Source organism: Oryzias latipes, chromosome 10 (genome assembly GCF_053564925.1).
Source record: "Oryzias latipes strain Hd-rR chromosome 10, Olatipes_Hd-rR_3.1".
In the NCBI taxonomy this organism is placed as follows: domain Eukaryota; kingdom Metazoa; phylum Chordata; class Actinopteri; order Beloniformes; family Adrianichthyidae; genus Oryzias; species Oryzias latipes.
This window is the reverse complement of record NC_136246.1, coordinates 21,123,870-21,139,714: the sequence shown is the minus strand read 5'-3', so window position 1 is coordinate 21,139,714 and position 15,845 is coordinate 21,123,870. Positions and strand designations below refer to the sequence as shown.

General features: G+C 42.9%; 2 protein-coding genes across 4 annotated transcripts in view; one reads left to right on the top strand and one right to left on the bottom strand.

Moving 5' to 3' along the window:
* The first annotated feature begins 1,490 nt into the window (after positions 1-1,490).
* On the top strand, positions 1,491-5,850 carry fgf16 (fibroblast growth factor 16). Of its 2 annotated transcripts, none has more exons than XM_023959249.2 (3): positions 1,491-2,456; positions 3,283-3,386; positions 4,749-5,538. In XM_023959249.2, the coding sequence occupies exons 1-3, from the start codon at positions 2,153-2,155 to the stop codon at positions 4,989-4,991; spliced, it is 651 nt and encodes a 216-aa protein (XP_023815017.1). In that variant the 5' UTR covers positions 1,491-2,152; the 3' UTR covers positions 4,992-5,538. The 2 variants fall into 2 exon arrangements, with proteins under 2 accessions (XP_023815017.1, XP_023815016.1); XM_023959248.2 differs by having other exon boundaries at positions 1,996-2,456; positions 4,746-5,850.
* A 984-nt stretch (positions 5,851-6,834) lies between these two features.
* The window catches only part of atrx (ATRX chromatin remodeler), a 36,701-nt gene continuing 27,690 nt past the window's right edge, over positions 6,835-15,845 (bottom strand). For both annotated transcript variants that reach the window (XM_011480285.3, XM_078954288.1), the window contains exons 30-34: positions 13,096-13,245; positions 11,103-11,219; positions 10,329-10,424; positions 10,067-10,195; positions 6,835-8,604 (exon numbers count right to left, since the gene is read on the bottom strand). In XM_011480285.3, the coding sequence (XP_011478587.2) occupies positions 8,386-8,604; positions 10,067-10,195; positions 10,329-10,424; positions 11,103-11,219; positions 13,096-13,245 (711 nt within the window). In that variant the 3' untranslated portion in view covers positions 6,835-8,385. The remainder of the gene's footprint in view (positions 8,605-10,066; positions 10,196-10,328; positions 10,425-11,102; positions 11,220-13,095; positions 13,246-15,845) is intronic.

Here is a 15,845-nt window from a genome sequence, read left to right as displayed (position 1 = left end):
CTAAAAGGTTTGAGTGACCAGCAAACAGATGTTGCTAAATAACAAAGAGATCAAAATTCAGCACAGTCAGAGTTTAGCTTTTTAGTTTGGTGTCAAATGGATGGACAGCAGAAAAAGAAAAGAGGATTGGTTGTTTCTTCTCATTTTTTGTTAGTTTTGATCTCTTCCCCCCCCCCCCCCCTTTTTTTAATCCTTCCACCCTATAACTGCAACGAATGCTCCTTTCATCCTGCCCAGCGGCGAGGCCCTAGTGCCTTTTCGCACAAAGCCTGACCATCAGTGACTCCTCGTCAACCCCTTCGCCCAATTCATCAAGGGGAGGCCCATGGGCATTCATCACCCCCACCACCTTTCATATCCCACACCAGCTGAAAGCCACCGTCCCTCCTCTGACTTCAATGCAGCCGTGACACACCCATAAGATTTATAGTGGCATAATTAGTAGCAGTGAAAGAGGCCTGCACGCTTTGGGAAGGTCCATCATAGTGAATCCCACTCAGAGGGACTCCAAAGCCACCAACATCCACTTTCAAATAGATTGCACCACAAATGTTGATAGATTAGCCCTAAAACAAGAAGTCAAGAAATGTCTCTAAAGCTTGACAGTGACATGAGGACAATCACATACGCTCAAACACTGGATTTGTCACCATTTGCTGTGTCATAAATCCCAGTTCTCTGCAGGGAAGCTGTGGAGTTCCACCATGAGCAGTTTGGAAGTGAGAAAGCCCCCTCCCCTGAGGAAGGGGGTTTCAGGGAGCAGCTTGGAGATGTCTAAAATAACATGCCTACTAGCTAAGTGGTGTTATTCGTGTTATCACGCCTTCCTCCTCCTCCTTCCAAACCAACCTGCTGTCACAGATACCTGCAGGAGCAGTTAACTAATTAAAACACTCCAGTTTGTTTTCATTTCTATCCTCACAGAGAAATAAAGTCCTCACCAAAACAGCTGCGTTTTTCTTGCCTTTTTTTTTTTACTTTCCTGCAAGTCAGGACCTGTGCTACAATTGTGCACAAGAGAAGCACAAAAATCCCCAATCTGTCATAAATGATTATGCATTAGTCTTGCTCTATGTTCCTGTGTTCTCTTCAAAGTTGCAGGGTGACACACATCAAACAGTTTTTTTTCTCTCCAAAGGATTCATTTTAGCGTGTTCTTCAGGCTTTTATGAGTTTCAGTATTTAAATAGTCATTTTTTTTTACATTTTGAGCACGCAACCTTTCAACAATTTTTTTTCTAAATCAAAGTGCCTCTGATGATTCACAAATCCCTTCATCAGTCAGATTAAATCCTTCACATCTTTGGTATTTGGATTTCCCCCCTTCCATGTCTGCCAGTTACAAGTTTGGCTGGAGCTTCTTGCAAACGTCCTGCAGAGGGTGAGGAGGCACCTGCTTCCAGAAAGGAGGTGGAGAAATGTGCCCATGAAAACGTCCCACGGCGACAGTTGGGCTTGAAACTTGCGCAGGAGGCTGGATTACTCTGAGAGGGCACGGGTTACTTCGATTTTCTTTGGGGTTAAACCTTATATTGTGCTTTTTTTCCCCCTTTTTGTTGCTTACAGTGTGAACCAGAAGCAAGACAGTTGTTACTTTTCAAAGTCAGCGTAATGCTAATATTTGCTTTTAACTGCCGTTCTTTCACTTGTGGACCTTTTTTGGAACTTTACGCAGCGTAAAATCTGTTCCCAAAGATCCCTGTAATTGGATAAGCGGTTAACAGCCAGGGAAGAATCAACAGGAGCAAAGATTCTTAAGGGTTGAAGTGATCGGATGACAAATGCGATGACAAATTGGTGGTGGAGCAGTGCTCTGATATCAGTCGCAGCGGCACCATCAGATGTAAAAAGTTGGAGAGAAAAGCGCAAATTAAGGAAGGCAAACTGATGCGCTCAAGAAGAAGGGATGCCAGCCAGGCGTGGCTTCTATCTGAATATCCAATGTGAGAATGCGTGGGGAGTTTGTATATAATAGCCTCTTTCCCTTTGATAACCACAGATATCAAACTCATGATTGCACCAGAGGACTATCAATAAACTGAGAGGACGTTTTGTGGAGGGGCACGGCGCGCACCTGGACGTGTTTGGCGTGCATGGACCGGACTTGTGTAAACTTTTGTCCTTCCGCAGCTCTCTCCGTGTACATGTGAAAATGCCCGTGCTGAATCTGACAGCTGTGCATACGATGGCAGAGGTCGGGACGTTTGTGGGGACGCTCGACTTGGATTTACAAAGCCTTCCTGCGCTGGGGAACGTGCCCCTGGCGGAGGCTCCGGCGGGGCTGGACGAGCGGCTGGGGCAGATTGAAGGCAGACTGCAGCGGGGGTCGCCAACAGATTTTGGGCACCTCAAGGGGATCCTGAGGCGGCGGCAGCTCTACTGCAGAACGGGCTTCCAGCTGGAAATATTACCCAACGGCACCGTGTACGGGACCAGGCAGGACCACAGCAGATTTGGTAAGCAGCTTATAAATGATGGCGTAAAAACAATCAAATTTGCATTTCTCGGCCATATTTAACACGTTTTTTTTCTGTACTTAACTTTTATTTAAAAAGTTAAATGAAGACAGCAGTCATAGTTTGTGCGTAAAGTTCCAATTTGGAGTCGGATAGATGTGCGCATATCCCAGCTGTTGAAAAAAAAAGGGGCATATCTGCTAATTTAATACTTTTGACGCATGGATTTATTACACTCATGGGGGGGGGGGGGGGGGGGGGGGTCCTGACAGAGGCAGCTTTGACATGGAACAAACTCCCACACCAAATAAAACGGATCTTCTCTGTCATCCTCTGGCGCCTATGGAGTTGGGGAGATAGGGACCAGGTGTCAGTAAGCTGCCCTCTGCCAGTCATCCAGACCAGCTGGATCCTTTCTGACTAACTTCAGCATCACAACAGCCAGTGGCTTTTACATTTACCACTTTTCTTCCCCCCCGCCCTGTCTTTGAAGTGGAAGCTCCCTTTACTGTAACTCCCCCTAAGTCAGAAAACAAGTTGCTCACATCTCAGCCTCATTAAAGTGTCTTTCAAGCTGTTTTAGTGGCCAGTGGGGAGCTTGCAAAGACTTTATAGACAACCTCAAATCATTACAATGTGGAATGATAAGTCACTCGTGTACAGGAAATGTAGATAAGGTAACCTGTAATCAGGTTTATCTATCGCAAAGTGGCTTCGCACAAAAAGGATGACTCAATCGGAATCGGAAACCACCTGCAGCTTTGCTGCAGGCGCTTTTCACATCTTTTCGGAGCTTCTGTGACCATGCTTATGTGTTTGACCTCAGGTATCTTAGAGTTCATCAGCCTGGCAGTGGGCCTGGTCAGCATCAGAGGGGTGGATGCTGGACTTTACCTCTGCATGAATGAGAAAGGAGAGCTCTATGGGTCGGTGAGTAAAAAAAATAAAAATAAATAAAAACGTCTTTCTTTTTTTGGAGTCCCGTCCCCACAGTGAAGGTCAGAGTCTCCTTCAGAACTTTTAAAGTTTATTTTATTGTCCTGACTGATCATCCAGCAAGACATGGCAAATGAGAAGAGTGTCTTATCTGGGTTTTTACATGCGGCAGCTAGTCCGAAAAGACAAAACAATGTTTTTATGTTTTTGTCTTGCCCTCAAGGAAAAGCTGTTTTAAGAAGTTTGTACAGGTTAACGACATAGAAATGTTTTTTTCAAAGAGTTTTATAAAGTCTTCAATCTGTGAGTGCTCTTGAAGGCTGAATACCTGGAGACAGAGATACAGGAAAGAGCAGAGGTAAAAACAATGAAAGGGGGAAATATGTGAGGGCCAGCCTGGATCAGGTTTCCCAGGACATTACCTGAGGGCCTCTCAGGGGTTCAGGCTCCAAACGTTTCGAACAGAGGCTACCTTTTAAGCGAGTCATTGTGTGGAAAATGCAGATATTGTTACTCAGCACCATCAAGAGTCTGGCAAACCCTGAAAAGACGAAAGGAGGTGGGGGGAGCTGATTTGGGAGGCAGTGATTTGGGATTGTTGGGGTGTTTGGGGGGTAGAGGGGGGGGTTGCACACCTGACTGAGTCACCTTACTGACAGAGGGAGCAATGCAGACAAGACTGTCTGAATTTGAGAGGCCAGGGGGTTGGATTTGGGGAGGATAACAGGTATAGAGGGGCTCTTCCGTCCTTCAACCAGCAGACCTTGACGAGCTTTTGATCCGATGGGGTTTCCGCTTTGTTTTAGGATGGAGCTGGCCCAGTCATGCACCCTCTGGGCTGTGTTTACAGACAACAGCTTCTCCACGCAGAGCAGCTCCTGGGAGCCAATCTTCAAAGTTGCTCCTGGAATCAAACACAGCATTTGATTGAACTGCGAAGAGCTTTTTAAACAGGAGACTGAGACATGCAAACATTTATCTTGTTGTGTGCATCGGTCACGAAGAATAACAGGAGGAAGGACGAAAGATGGATGGGATGCGAGCTAAGATTTGGGGTGAAACCTTTGCACTTCCCTAAAGGGGAGGTAGACTGTGGTGTAGCTGCGTTACTCCCTTTTAGTCTTCACTTTGGATGAAAGAGCAAAACGACCGCAGATCTGTTTACTGTTCTTGATGCATCACAAGGAGACTGAAAGGTCAGGAGGAGTGTAAAGGGAAAAGGCCACTCATAATGAGCACCTGCCTCAACTCTGCTTCATCTCATCCTCCTCTGCTTGTGTCGACATCATTTGTTTTTTTGTTTTTTTTGGTCACGTTCTCCTTCGTTGACATGTTGCTTCCATTTCCCCACAGAAGAAGCTGACCACAGAATGTGTGTTCCGGGAGCAGTTTGAGGAGAACTGGTACAACACCTACGCTTCCACCCTTTACAAGCACACGGACCCGGAGCGCCTCTATTATGTGGCTCTTAACAAAGACGGCTCCCCCAGAGAGGGGAACCGGACTAAAAAACACCAAAAACTAACCCACTTCTTACCCAGGGCGGTAGAGATTGAAAGGATTCCACAGGCGTACCGGGACGTGTTCCAGTACAGGTGACCCAGTGCTTTCCTAACTGGATCCATTAAGGAGTAAAGAGCAGAAGGAGTAGCTCTGGATATTCTGGACTTCATGGGTACTCTTTTCTCTACTGGAGGTCGTGTGCATCAACGCCTGCTCCCGGAAGTGTCGTGTTGTTGCTTTTTTTGGCGGTGGACTTCCGGCGCTCACTTCTGAAAGGCACTTTTGCAGAAAGAGTTTTGTGGGCTCAATTAGGAAGTCATTAACCCATAATTTGATCTTTTTTAATGTAGATACTGAGGTGACATTTATCTGCTCATGGAGGAGCACAAAAAAAATGAAATACTGAGACTTTTGTGGTCTTAGAAAATGAACCCCAGAAGGTCAAAGTCAGAAAAGGGTGCCAGTACGATCCCAAACTTCCCATTCGTCGCATTTAAATGAGGAATCAAGGAGAGTTCTAAAACAAGAGTTCGCTTGGGATGAAAGCACTTCCCTGACAGAATAACTGATACGTTCTGCTAAAAGATGGTGACTTGTAATGTTCGTAGTGTCAGGAACATTATAAAAAAGAACAACCTGCAGGCATCTGATGTGTACATTTGGGTGTTCCTATTTATGAGATGTACCATATATTTATTTTCTACATATAAAGTATAAATGTAAATCTATATATTTATTTATTGCAAAGACTTTATTTTGTAATGAACTTGAAGTTCTCTGGACTGCAGATTCTACTGAAATGAGGCCAAAAAACAGTAAAAAACAAAACGAAAGGGGGAACAAAAATAACAAGAACTGCATAAAACATGACAATAAAATTGTCTTACTATTGATAACTCATTGTGAGAGACTATTTTTGCTTGTGTGATGTAAAAATTAAAACCAGATGTATGCTATTTATGTGAATGGTTGCACATTTTTCCTTTAGTTTGGATTAATTTCTACTGGTATGGGGAATTTTATCCCCAAAATCTGGTGCTGGCAGTTGAGGCAATCGAAAGGAGAGCATCCGTAAGTATTAAAACGAATCAAACTCAAAAGCTTTTAGGACATTTGTCCGTTCAGTCCTAAATTGATTAAGTAACTGTGAAGAATTGATTATTTTTGAGTTAGGGGAAATATGGAGGAGACAGTTTTTCCCAGGGAACACATTTACAATCCTCCCATTTGCAATTATAAAGCCCTTAGCAAGCAGGGATCACATTATGAAGTGATGTGCACAGGCGGCTTTTGTCTCCATGAGGTCTTAGGCAGCTTACATCCACCGTGCAAAATCAGATTCCTGCTGCAACTAGACCCCAACTTCTAATTGGCTTTACACATCAGCGTGGATTACGAGCGGTGCTTGGTTGTTCGCTGCGGGGGCCTCATGCTGCAGCGGGGGCCTCCTCAATGGACAGAGACAGCTGGCCCCTGCTGCACCACCGGACCAGCGGGGATGTGCCACAGAGCTGGGTGGCGGTAATCTGGAGCTAAGATGGGACGGGATCAACATTTCAACATCTGCAGGCGTTGCAATGTTCCTCGGGCTTGCAGATATCTGTGCACTGTGAGAGCCAACGCCGTGTGGGGGTGGGATGGAAAAGTCAAAGACACGCAGGGGGAAAACCCTGGCAGACTCTGAACCGAAAACAATACCAGAGAGAGGGGAGACTAGATGAAAGATGGGGAGAGGAGAGTGGGACGACTACTCTAAGCTCTGCAAGTGTGAAATAGATGAACACTGTCAGCTTAAAGAGCACAAACTGTGCTATGAGTTTGATTCCCGTCATGTTAGACATGTTAAGAGAGCTAATTTCACCATTAAAAAGGTATTCATTCTCACTTAAATGATACCTAAAACGTTTTTTCTTAGTATATTTGAAGACATGAACAAGTATGAAGGTATTTTTTGTGTTTATTTTGGCAAACAAAAAGTATTGTAACACCGGTAAAGACAGAAATTGCATATACAAGCTGTTTTTTTTTATTTGTTTACCAATTGAGCATAACTTAAAATCTACAAAGTGATGTAGTGGTTAAATACAGGAAGGTGCACGAAAAAAACAAAAAAGGTTACTGCATTTAACCATTCACTCCCATCTAACCCGCCCTACTTAAAAATGGTTTAATTTGTTAATTGATTTCCTTTCATAAACCCAATTATTACAGAGCAAGAAATTATAAACAATTTCAAATGTTGCAACTGAAACAGATGCTTTATTCTTTTGGTCACTTTATTAAATGTTATATTAAATACTTATCAAGATAATAGCAGGTAATAGTCATGGCAAAAATGTATTTACTAACATAAGAACATTCTTAGAAGAGGCCAAATAAACTTTGCCGACATTTATGAAACACACCTTGGGCAAACACAGGAATCAGCAGACGTCTGTGTGAAAAATGTCCATGTTCCTCCTGTTTAACAGCTGCACCGGTTGAAGCGGTTAGAAGCCAAAATGTGCCAAAGGTAACTGCAAGTGAAATGTGGAAAGTGGCTGGTGAGAGAACAGGGGAGTGTTGCTCCAAACCCACCAGGAAATTAAAAAAGAAATAATAATATTGCAGTTTTTATTTTATTTTTTAAAACCCCCAGTCATCTTCAAATTTAAAAACGGAGGGTTTGGGCTCTGCATGGACCGCCACTCTTGCAGACTTTGGATCAACACGAGTGGAATATGAACAGAAACGCACCGCTATGCTAGAAGACACGTGACAATGAGAAAGATTTTACAAAACCAAAAAAAACTTGAAAACAGAATCCGGCAGGCAACTTTTGAACAATACTAGCATAACATTATGTTCAGCAACAGTTAATGTAAACACTTAAAAGTGTAATAGAAAACAGTCTTAACAAATCTTAAATTATACAGATTTTTTTTTAGGTATTATTATAAGGCCATTCTTTTTTTTTCTTCTTTTTTTTTTCCTTCCACTGACTTCTCTTCTTCTTGAACAGGACTTTGCAGCACCAACAGCTGCCTGCTTAGCTAAACACTCATTGAGGAATCTAATGAGGCTAGAAGTTTGATTGACAGAGTCCTGACACCATAGATTCTGGTCCCACTCTGATGCGCCGAGGCGTCTAAAAGAGTATAAAAAATTTGATTTTTAAATAACCAGGAAAACCCTTTCTGAAGGGGGAGGGGGGGCAATGCTTACAAGTATTGGAGGGGTAAAACGTCATCTGTAATGACATGAAAAATGAAGGTATAGAACTTCAATAACATTAAGACGGTATATACATTTTTTTCTGCTGAAATCCCAAACAGACATTTCACAAAGTCATCTATACATCATATTTCTCCGTCTCCAAATAGTACAGCCATGACAGCCGACCCGAAGTGGACAGGATCATTGGAAAACCTTGATCCTCTGCTTAGCAAGCTAGTTCGCTCTTTGGGAACCACCGGCTCCTGGAGTCAAGATAAGACCAAGTCCGCCTGACCTACAGGCCCTTGGAAGGGCCTGGGTTCTTCCCCATACCATGTGCTCCCATGCCGTGCAGCTGCTGGTAAAGCCCCAGCAGGTCCATCTGGCTGAGCCCGGCGCCCATCATGCCGTTCTGCATGGCCAACTGATTTAGGTAGGTGGCCTGGTTAGCCATTGCTAGCTGCTGCTCCTGGACCTTCCTGTTGGTTATGAGCTTCTGGACGTACATCATCAGCTGCAAAAGATCCACAGATTTGACATGTTCATTTCTTGTCTGAGGATCGCAGACAGACTTCAGGCAAAGCTACAAAATAAAAGTCAGTGAAAGCTGCATGACATGATCTAGACGTATCTAAAAATGTTCACATGCAAATCAAACATTTTGTTTTCGTGTTTTATGAATAAAATATACTTTTTTCATAATTTGTTGGGAATTTTCCTGGTCCTGCTTTGAGTAGAATAAATCATTTTTAATGTGTTTTAGGGATTTGAGTCCCTGTTTAGATCAAGTTCAGCAACAGGACTTCACAGCTGCAGAGGCAGAGCAAAGTTTGCACCTTGTTGTACATTTTCATCCACATGTTCGTACACGTGGTCAGTTTATGTTTGTATTTTTATGAAGAACTACATCTGGGCTTCAGCTAAGCCAAAACAAAAAGAGCAACAGTGGAGCAAAACAAGTATTTATCAGTCATCGATTCAGCAATTTATCGCACCTAAAACTGTGTTTTTGGTCTGTATTGTTCCTCAAAGATCAAATTCAACTTTGAAAGGTAGAATGTAAAAAAGGAATCCAGGATAATATTACAGAAAAAAGTATATTGGTCAAAAAAAAATTCCCTTTGATACTTTGTAATGTAACTCTGGTTTAGCAGCGACAGAGGTCAATGGTTTCCTGGGAAACTGCTTATATAGCTGCTCCTTTGTCACCATGGTGATGTATTTGGGATCATTAGTGTGCTGGAAGTTCCAGACGCACTTTATGCTTTATGCTCTCACTGACGGAAAGAGTTTTTTTTTCAAAATCTCAACCTTTCCTTAACAAAGATCAGTCCTCCCCTCCCACTTTGTAGTAAAGACGTTCAAAGCATGATGCTTCCACCCCCGTGCTTCAAACACAGCGAGTGGGGTTTATCCCAAAGAGTTCCACTTTGGTCTCATCTGACAGTTTCTGGAGAACTTCAGACGGGCCTGGACATGTGCTGGCTCAAACAGAAGGACCTTTAGAGAACTTCAGCACGATCTTGTTCCTGGTGTCTTTTGACAGCTCTTTGGTCTTGGTCAGAGGTAGGAGTCTGACTGTTTAAATGTATGAACAGGTGTCTTTATACAGATAACCAGTTCAAACAGAAGCCAATTATTAAAGGTAACAAGTAGATAGAAGAACGTCTTGAAAAAGAAGAAACAGGTCTGTGAGGAACAAAACTCCTGCTTGTTTGAAAAGAAAACTTATTTGTTTGATTACTTATTTCCTCTGGCACTATCCAAAGTAATTCTTTAAAAATCAAAAAACACTGTGACGGACAAACACTGGATTCCTTTTTTCCTTCCGTTTCTCCCAGTTAAAGTGTATTTATTGTAATCATCACAGACCAAACTAATCTTTTTAAGTGGGAGAACTTGCAGAAATGCATTCGGTAGTCAAGTTGGCTTCTCTGGTTTGTGTTCATTTGGTTGGCACACCGAGCCCTTCTTACCGTTTGCTGCTTGGTGAGAACGTCTCTGTAGACGGCTTCCCTGCGCTTCAGCTCCATCTCCACGGTGGCTTGACGCCCCAAAGCTATTGACTGGACCTGAACTTCAGTGAGAGCCGGGTTTTCCTTCCACTGTTGAAGAGAGGTCACCGTTCAGCAGTTACAAAACAGGTTGCACTTTATAAATACCATTTAGTAGAGTTCAAATCTATAAAAAAAAATTAAATTTGCTGTAAAGTGGAACTGGATAACTATTAACACCCACCACTTCAGCAATGACGTCCTCCAGCGACTCCCGGGGCAGAGTTTTCAAAGCATTTGTTGCCTCAATGACTTTCTGTCGTCCCTGGTTGATGAGGTCCTAAATAACAGGTGAAGGAGACGTGTAACATTAGGCCGGATCCCTTTAGGTTCTCGCTGCTTATATTCATCGAGAATAGACGAGAAAGATCCTAAACCCATTTTTAAACAAACGTCTAAGAAAAGGAGTGAAAACTAAAAAGATCAGTGACAAACCAGAAGTTTTTGCTCTCCTAATGCAGCTTATCGTTTTTGTTTTATTGCCTGCATTTGAACTACTTTGTTGTGTCTAACTAACTTTTACCATTACCAGCAAAAAGAAACTATGTTGGATAACCTCGGAGAAAAAAACCCATCTTAATATTTATTTCACATGTGAGCTGATCAAGTGGCAAGAATTCTGAATAAATACATAAACAAACATGTCAGAGCAAAGATTAGAGGAAATCAGGAGCTTCCTCAGTATTTTTACACTCTTCCTCTCATTAGAAAACCCAAACTGACTCTTGAACCATCTGTCGTCTCCCTGGGCTCGGCGTAATAATAGCTGCTGCCCCAGACATGGAGCATTATGAACTGTAAGGTGGAGGAGAGGGCAGAGCCGGGCCCGTCCGCCGCTAAGCTGTTGTCACAATTAGAAGTAGGGTCTGAGGAATGCGGGGCGCCATGCCGTGGGGTAAAGGGAGGGAGGGAGGGGTGCGAGGCAGAAAAAAAGGGGCATGTGGAGCTCATTACTTACCTCCAGCTGCTGGTTGGTCATGGAGGCCAAAGCTGCCATGTTGTACGAGACATAGCTGGAGGAGCCCATGTCCATTTGAGCGTAGGGTAGTTGATAGTTGGTCCGCATGGACAGACCCTGAGATGAAAGACGGTGGGAGAGGCGGGGTGGGGGAGGAAAGGAGCCAATTTAGCAGGTGTTAAGAACCGCAGAGACACCATGAGAGAAACTGGGCTTGACCTGGGAGGTGGGAGCTTCATTCTGAGAGCGTTTCTTAGCTTCTAAGCAACACAGACTGCTGTTTTGTCTCCTATATTAAACCTTGGTTTTAGTGCCACTTTAGCTGCACAGATGCTATAGTTTTACCCTGTTAAACTCTGCAAAGTCTGCTCTGTACCAAACCTCCTCACTTGCAGAAGCAATCATTGATGCACTTGCTAAAACCCATCTTTGGGCAAATGATCTGACTTACATTTCACACCCTCCACATCAAATAAATCCAACTCAAAAAGTTTATATATATATTTGATTTCATGAGAAAGTTAAATCCATCCTGATGCAAACGATGTGAAGATTGCCCTTTGGCAGAGGCTCTCTTCTCTTTCCACATTTAGTTTGTTTCCCTCTGCAGGAGCAGCACGGCACACAGTATCAGCCAGCTCCTGCTGAATCCAGTGTGTGTGTGTGTGCGCGTGTGTGTGTGCGTGTGAGAGAGTCGTGACCTGAAGTAAACAGTCTTGGCCCAGTAAAGGCCAGTAGAATGCCGATGTTTGTATGTAATTCAGTCTCAGCTGCAGATGGTTTCTCCATGCCCTGTAATTTGGCCATCCGGTATGTAGTAGTGGGTGGAAGAGTGTGTGTTGGGGGCCAAGAGGGGTCTTTGGACCTGGTCAGAGACAGGTGTGCAAGCCTGAACGCTAAAAAAAAACAACAACCTCAGAACGACCACAACAAACGTCTTTCTGGACATCCACCCTCCTCGCTTTCATCAAGCTGCCATTGTTCAGCTGCATCCTCCAATGGTCTGTAGCTCCACAAGAACACCAAGAAACCGGAAAACGTCATTAACAAACTTTAGAACTGCTGAAGTCCAAAAAGCGCCAAATTGAAGTTTCTACTTAATCAAATTATATTGATTTTTCAGATTCAGAATCCAGCTCAGACGAGAAAACAAAAGACGTGCACGGAACTAGTCGTCTATAAGTGGATGCATCAGAATGGAGCAGAGCAGGGAACTGGTTGCCTGCTAATTGTAGTTTCTATATCACAGTGTTTTGTCAAACAGCATTCATTTATCTGCTCTTTATTCACAATGAAATACAATTTTCTTAATACATGTCCTCCGTCATGGGAGAAATGCCACAAGAACACGATAAAAACACCCAAACTCAATTTTCATCTGAGTGGGTTTTTAAAATGTTTTAAAATGTATTAAAATGTGTGCATTTTGATTTTTTTCTCCCAGCAATGTCCAGACACAACAACCAATTTAAATACTCCAATTTAAATGCTTTAAATTGTGAAACTTCTGTTTAACAATTCACAGTTCAACTTGAAGCAAAAAAGAGAGAATATGTTGAAAATCAAATTCATTAGGATGAATTAGGATCTAGGATTACACGAATGGAAAGAAACTTTGCTCTCCTGCAACAACCCCCCTCCTTCTCTACCATATACACTTCTCAAAATAAACCCCACTAATTGCCCCACAAGAAAGGAGAGCTCAGAACTAGGGGAAGGTGGGTGTTTGTGGGTGCAGGAGCCCTGGACCCTCTGCGATTCCCACACACTTACAGTAAGTAACCCTGACAGTGCTTTGAGAGCCTCAGTGATTTGTGTGGTAGATCACATCTGTGTTTGGTCAGAGGGACGATCGCTGAAAGTAAAGGAAGTCCTGTCATCTGCTTATTCCAGGTGAGAGTTCCTGTTCTTTAATGTCAGGGTTTTGGAGAATGGATGACATGTGTTTCCTTCACATCACCAGCTATCTAAATGTGTTGGGGTTGCGGCCTACCTTTTTCTCTGCCTCGTACTCGGCCCAGGCGGCCTTGCGGTCCTCCTCGCTGAGAGCTTCCTCCTCTTTGTGGTCCAGCAGGGAGTCGTGCTCATGGTAACAAACTAGCTGGTCCTTATTGTTCTGCAGCATCTCAGCCAGGATGGGATCCTACCGAAACAAGAGATTAGGTTGAAACAAATACTGAATCACAAAAGGTAAATGTCAGGGATCCAAATAAACATTTCTTTCTACCCTGAAGTCAAATTCAAAGTATCCTCACTTTTACTTTAAGATTTTTAACCAAATCTGTTGAAGAAGGAAAATCTAATCTAAAAACAACTCAATGTGGCAAAAAAAGGGTCCCAGCTTGAGTAAAAGCCCTTCTTTCTAGGGGCTCCTTTGGCTTTTGTGTGTACACAGTGGGAAAAGCAGAGCAGCACTTTGCAGGTGTTTGTTTTATAAATGATTCAAGGAGGGAAAAAGAAGTGGTAAAAAACAAATGTTGTTGTTTCCAATAAATGCATAAACAGAATATACCTCCCTGAAACTCTGGTTTCCATGAATCCATTGTTATTGAAAACAATACCTGAGTAAAATTAAGAGTTGGACCAGGCTTCAGTCACAAACATGGTTTAAATTACTCTCCCTCTCGTCCTCTGTCTCTGCTGCTTGTTTGCTTTTCTTTGTCTCAACTTAGTGTTACTTAAAACTGGAACTCTTTAACCTGAAAATGACATCATAAAGCAGTTGTCTTATTGACCTTCTAATGGTCCAGTTGGCCCCTTAATTTCACTATGAAGGATGATTGTGTGGAAAAGTGGATAAAAACTCCTAATAAACACCATTTGTATGAAGGTGGGGCGATCGGGGGGAATCAAACCATCAAATGAAGCCGTGATTGCGCCGAGTTAGCATGACACAAGTAACGAGATCCATCACAGAAGGCGGAGGATGATATCGGCCCCGAAACGTCAACAACAAAAGAATATCCTGAGGGGGTCCCCAACTGCAAACAGTTACAGAAAGACGGGCTGGGACGTGGAGGAGAAAAAACATGCAGCTTCTCGCCACAGCCTCCATCCAAGACCTGGATCCTGGACCAATTTGTGCTCCTCATTGACATGTGTTTATGTTTCTCTGCCATCACTCTCAATCAGGACCAAGCCAGGCCACCCCTGGAGACCCAAACATTTTGACGCAAAAGCCCAGCCAGTGATTCAAACTGCTGCTTTACCCTCCAATTAGCACATAAAAGCGGAGCAGAGGAGTCCGTTGGCCTGATTTGATTAGAAAGGCACCTATGCTGGTTTGATGTTCCAAAACAGAACGGCTAAAGGTCAAATAAAAGCTGCCATCAATATCAGCCCGTGCACTGGTAAAGTTGTAACATGACGTAGGGATTTGGCTGCATGTAACCGATTTGAACATCAAATTTTAACCATATGACTTGTTGTTGGCCTGGTGCCGTTTCCTAAGAGAAAGATAACAGCTTTAATAAACTGTATAATAAAAAAAAAGTTGAGACACACCCTTAGATGATTTGCAGTCACTGTTTAAAAATCTGAAAAAGTCAAACATTAACCATCATCTTCGATCAGTTCGTCAGCTTGTCTTGCAGGATTTCCAGCAGTTGCAATCCGTTCCTCGTAAACATAAAGTATTTCATTCAGAGGCGTAAAATGAGCATTCATGACCACTTAAGAGGAGCAACAGGTCGAATGACGGTACGAACGCTTTCACCGGGCAAAAAAAAAGAGCATTCTGGGAAGTAATTGACACAATCAACAGCTCCGGGGTGGTCTGGTCCATCTTCTACCTCTGGGATCTGCATGCACCCTGAGGCAGCTCCAATGATTGAAGGTAACCCGATCTACCCCATTGTCATCCTTATGGACACGCTTGGTGAAGCCTATCAATTTACTGCAAAGCAAAAGACACTGGGCGGGCAGATGCTCTGATGGGGGAACCCCGTGCCTTTGGTTTGAAAACACAGCATTTGGCATCGCAGAGTCTGAGTTTGGGCATATCTGCAGACCGCCAAACTAAGAGAGAAAAATTATCAGTCTCTAGAGCCGTCACAAGAAGCGTTATTGACGATTCTGTGATTTTCATTCTGTAGAAGACAAAAAAAAAAAAAAAAACTTTTTATTTCATTTATACACTTTCTGGTCGTTTGCAGCACTTTTTTTTTAAATCAAATTTCTGATAAATTTGTGTAAAAGCTACAGAAAGATCTGAGCTGAAAAGGCTTTGGAATTTGAAAACTTAAAAGAAAACAGAAGCAGGGTTTTTGTTTTAAACTTCATAGCTAAAAGAAATAATGTAGCAAAACTGCAAAGCAGAATGCATTTTGCTGTCTGAGCCACATTCATAAGTATTTCTTCAACTCAACCCAATCCCAACATAAATAACTTTATATTAGCTTCCTGTTTAAGAACAAACATTTAAACGCTTGAAAATGTAAACTAAAAACGGATTTCTCCAAAATAATAGACTGTTAACATTCAGGAAAGCTTTGAGCAAAGCTGATGCAAAAAGGCTTTTTTTGATATGTGCGTCTTTGTTACATTGAGTTTAATACAGTACTTGAACCTGCCAGACGCTGCTCGACACACAGGTGTGTTAGTCATAGCAACCAGGGGGGCCAAGAGGGATCCAAGTGCAGGAATGCGACCGTCTCAGATATTTATAATAACTAAAACATAGCCAGTCAAAACTCCCACCAGCTGCACACCAATGATACACATTACTCCACTCGCCTACCATTT

Excerpts from the sequence above, each read along its gene's own strand:
- fgf16 (XM_023959248.2), top strand. The coding sequence starts at position 2,153 with ATGCCCGTGCTGAATCTGACAGCTGTGCATACGATGGCAGAGGTCGGG. Across the intron at positions 2,457-3,282 it reads GCAGGACCACAGCAGATTTG|GTATCTTAGAGTTCATCAGC; the intron begins GTAAGCAGCTTA and ends GTTTGACCTCAG. Across the intron at positions 3,387-4,745 it reads AAGGAGAGCTCTATGGGTCG|AAGAAGCTGACCACAGAATG; the intron begins GTGAGTAAAAAA and ends ATTTCCCCACAG.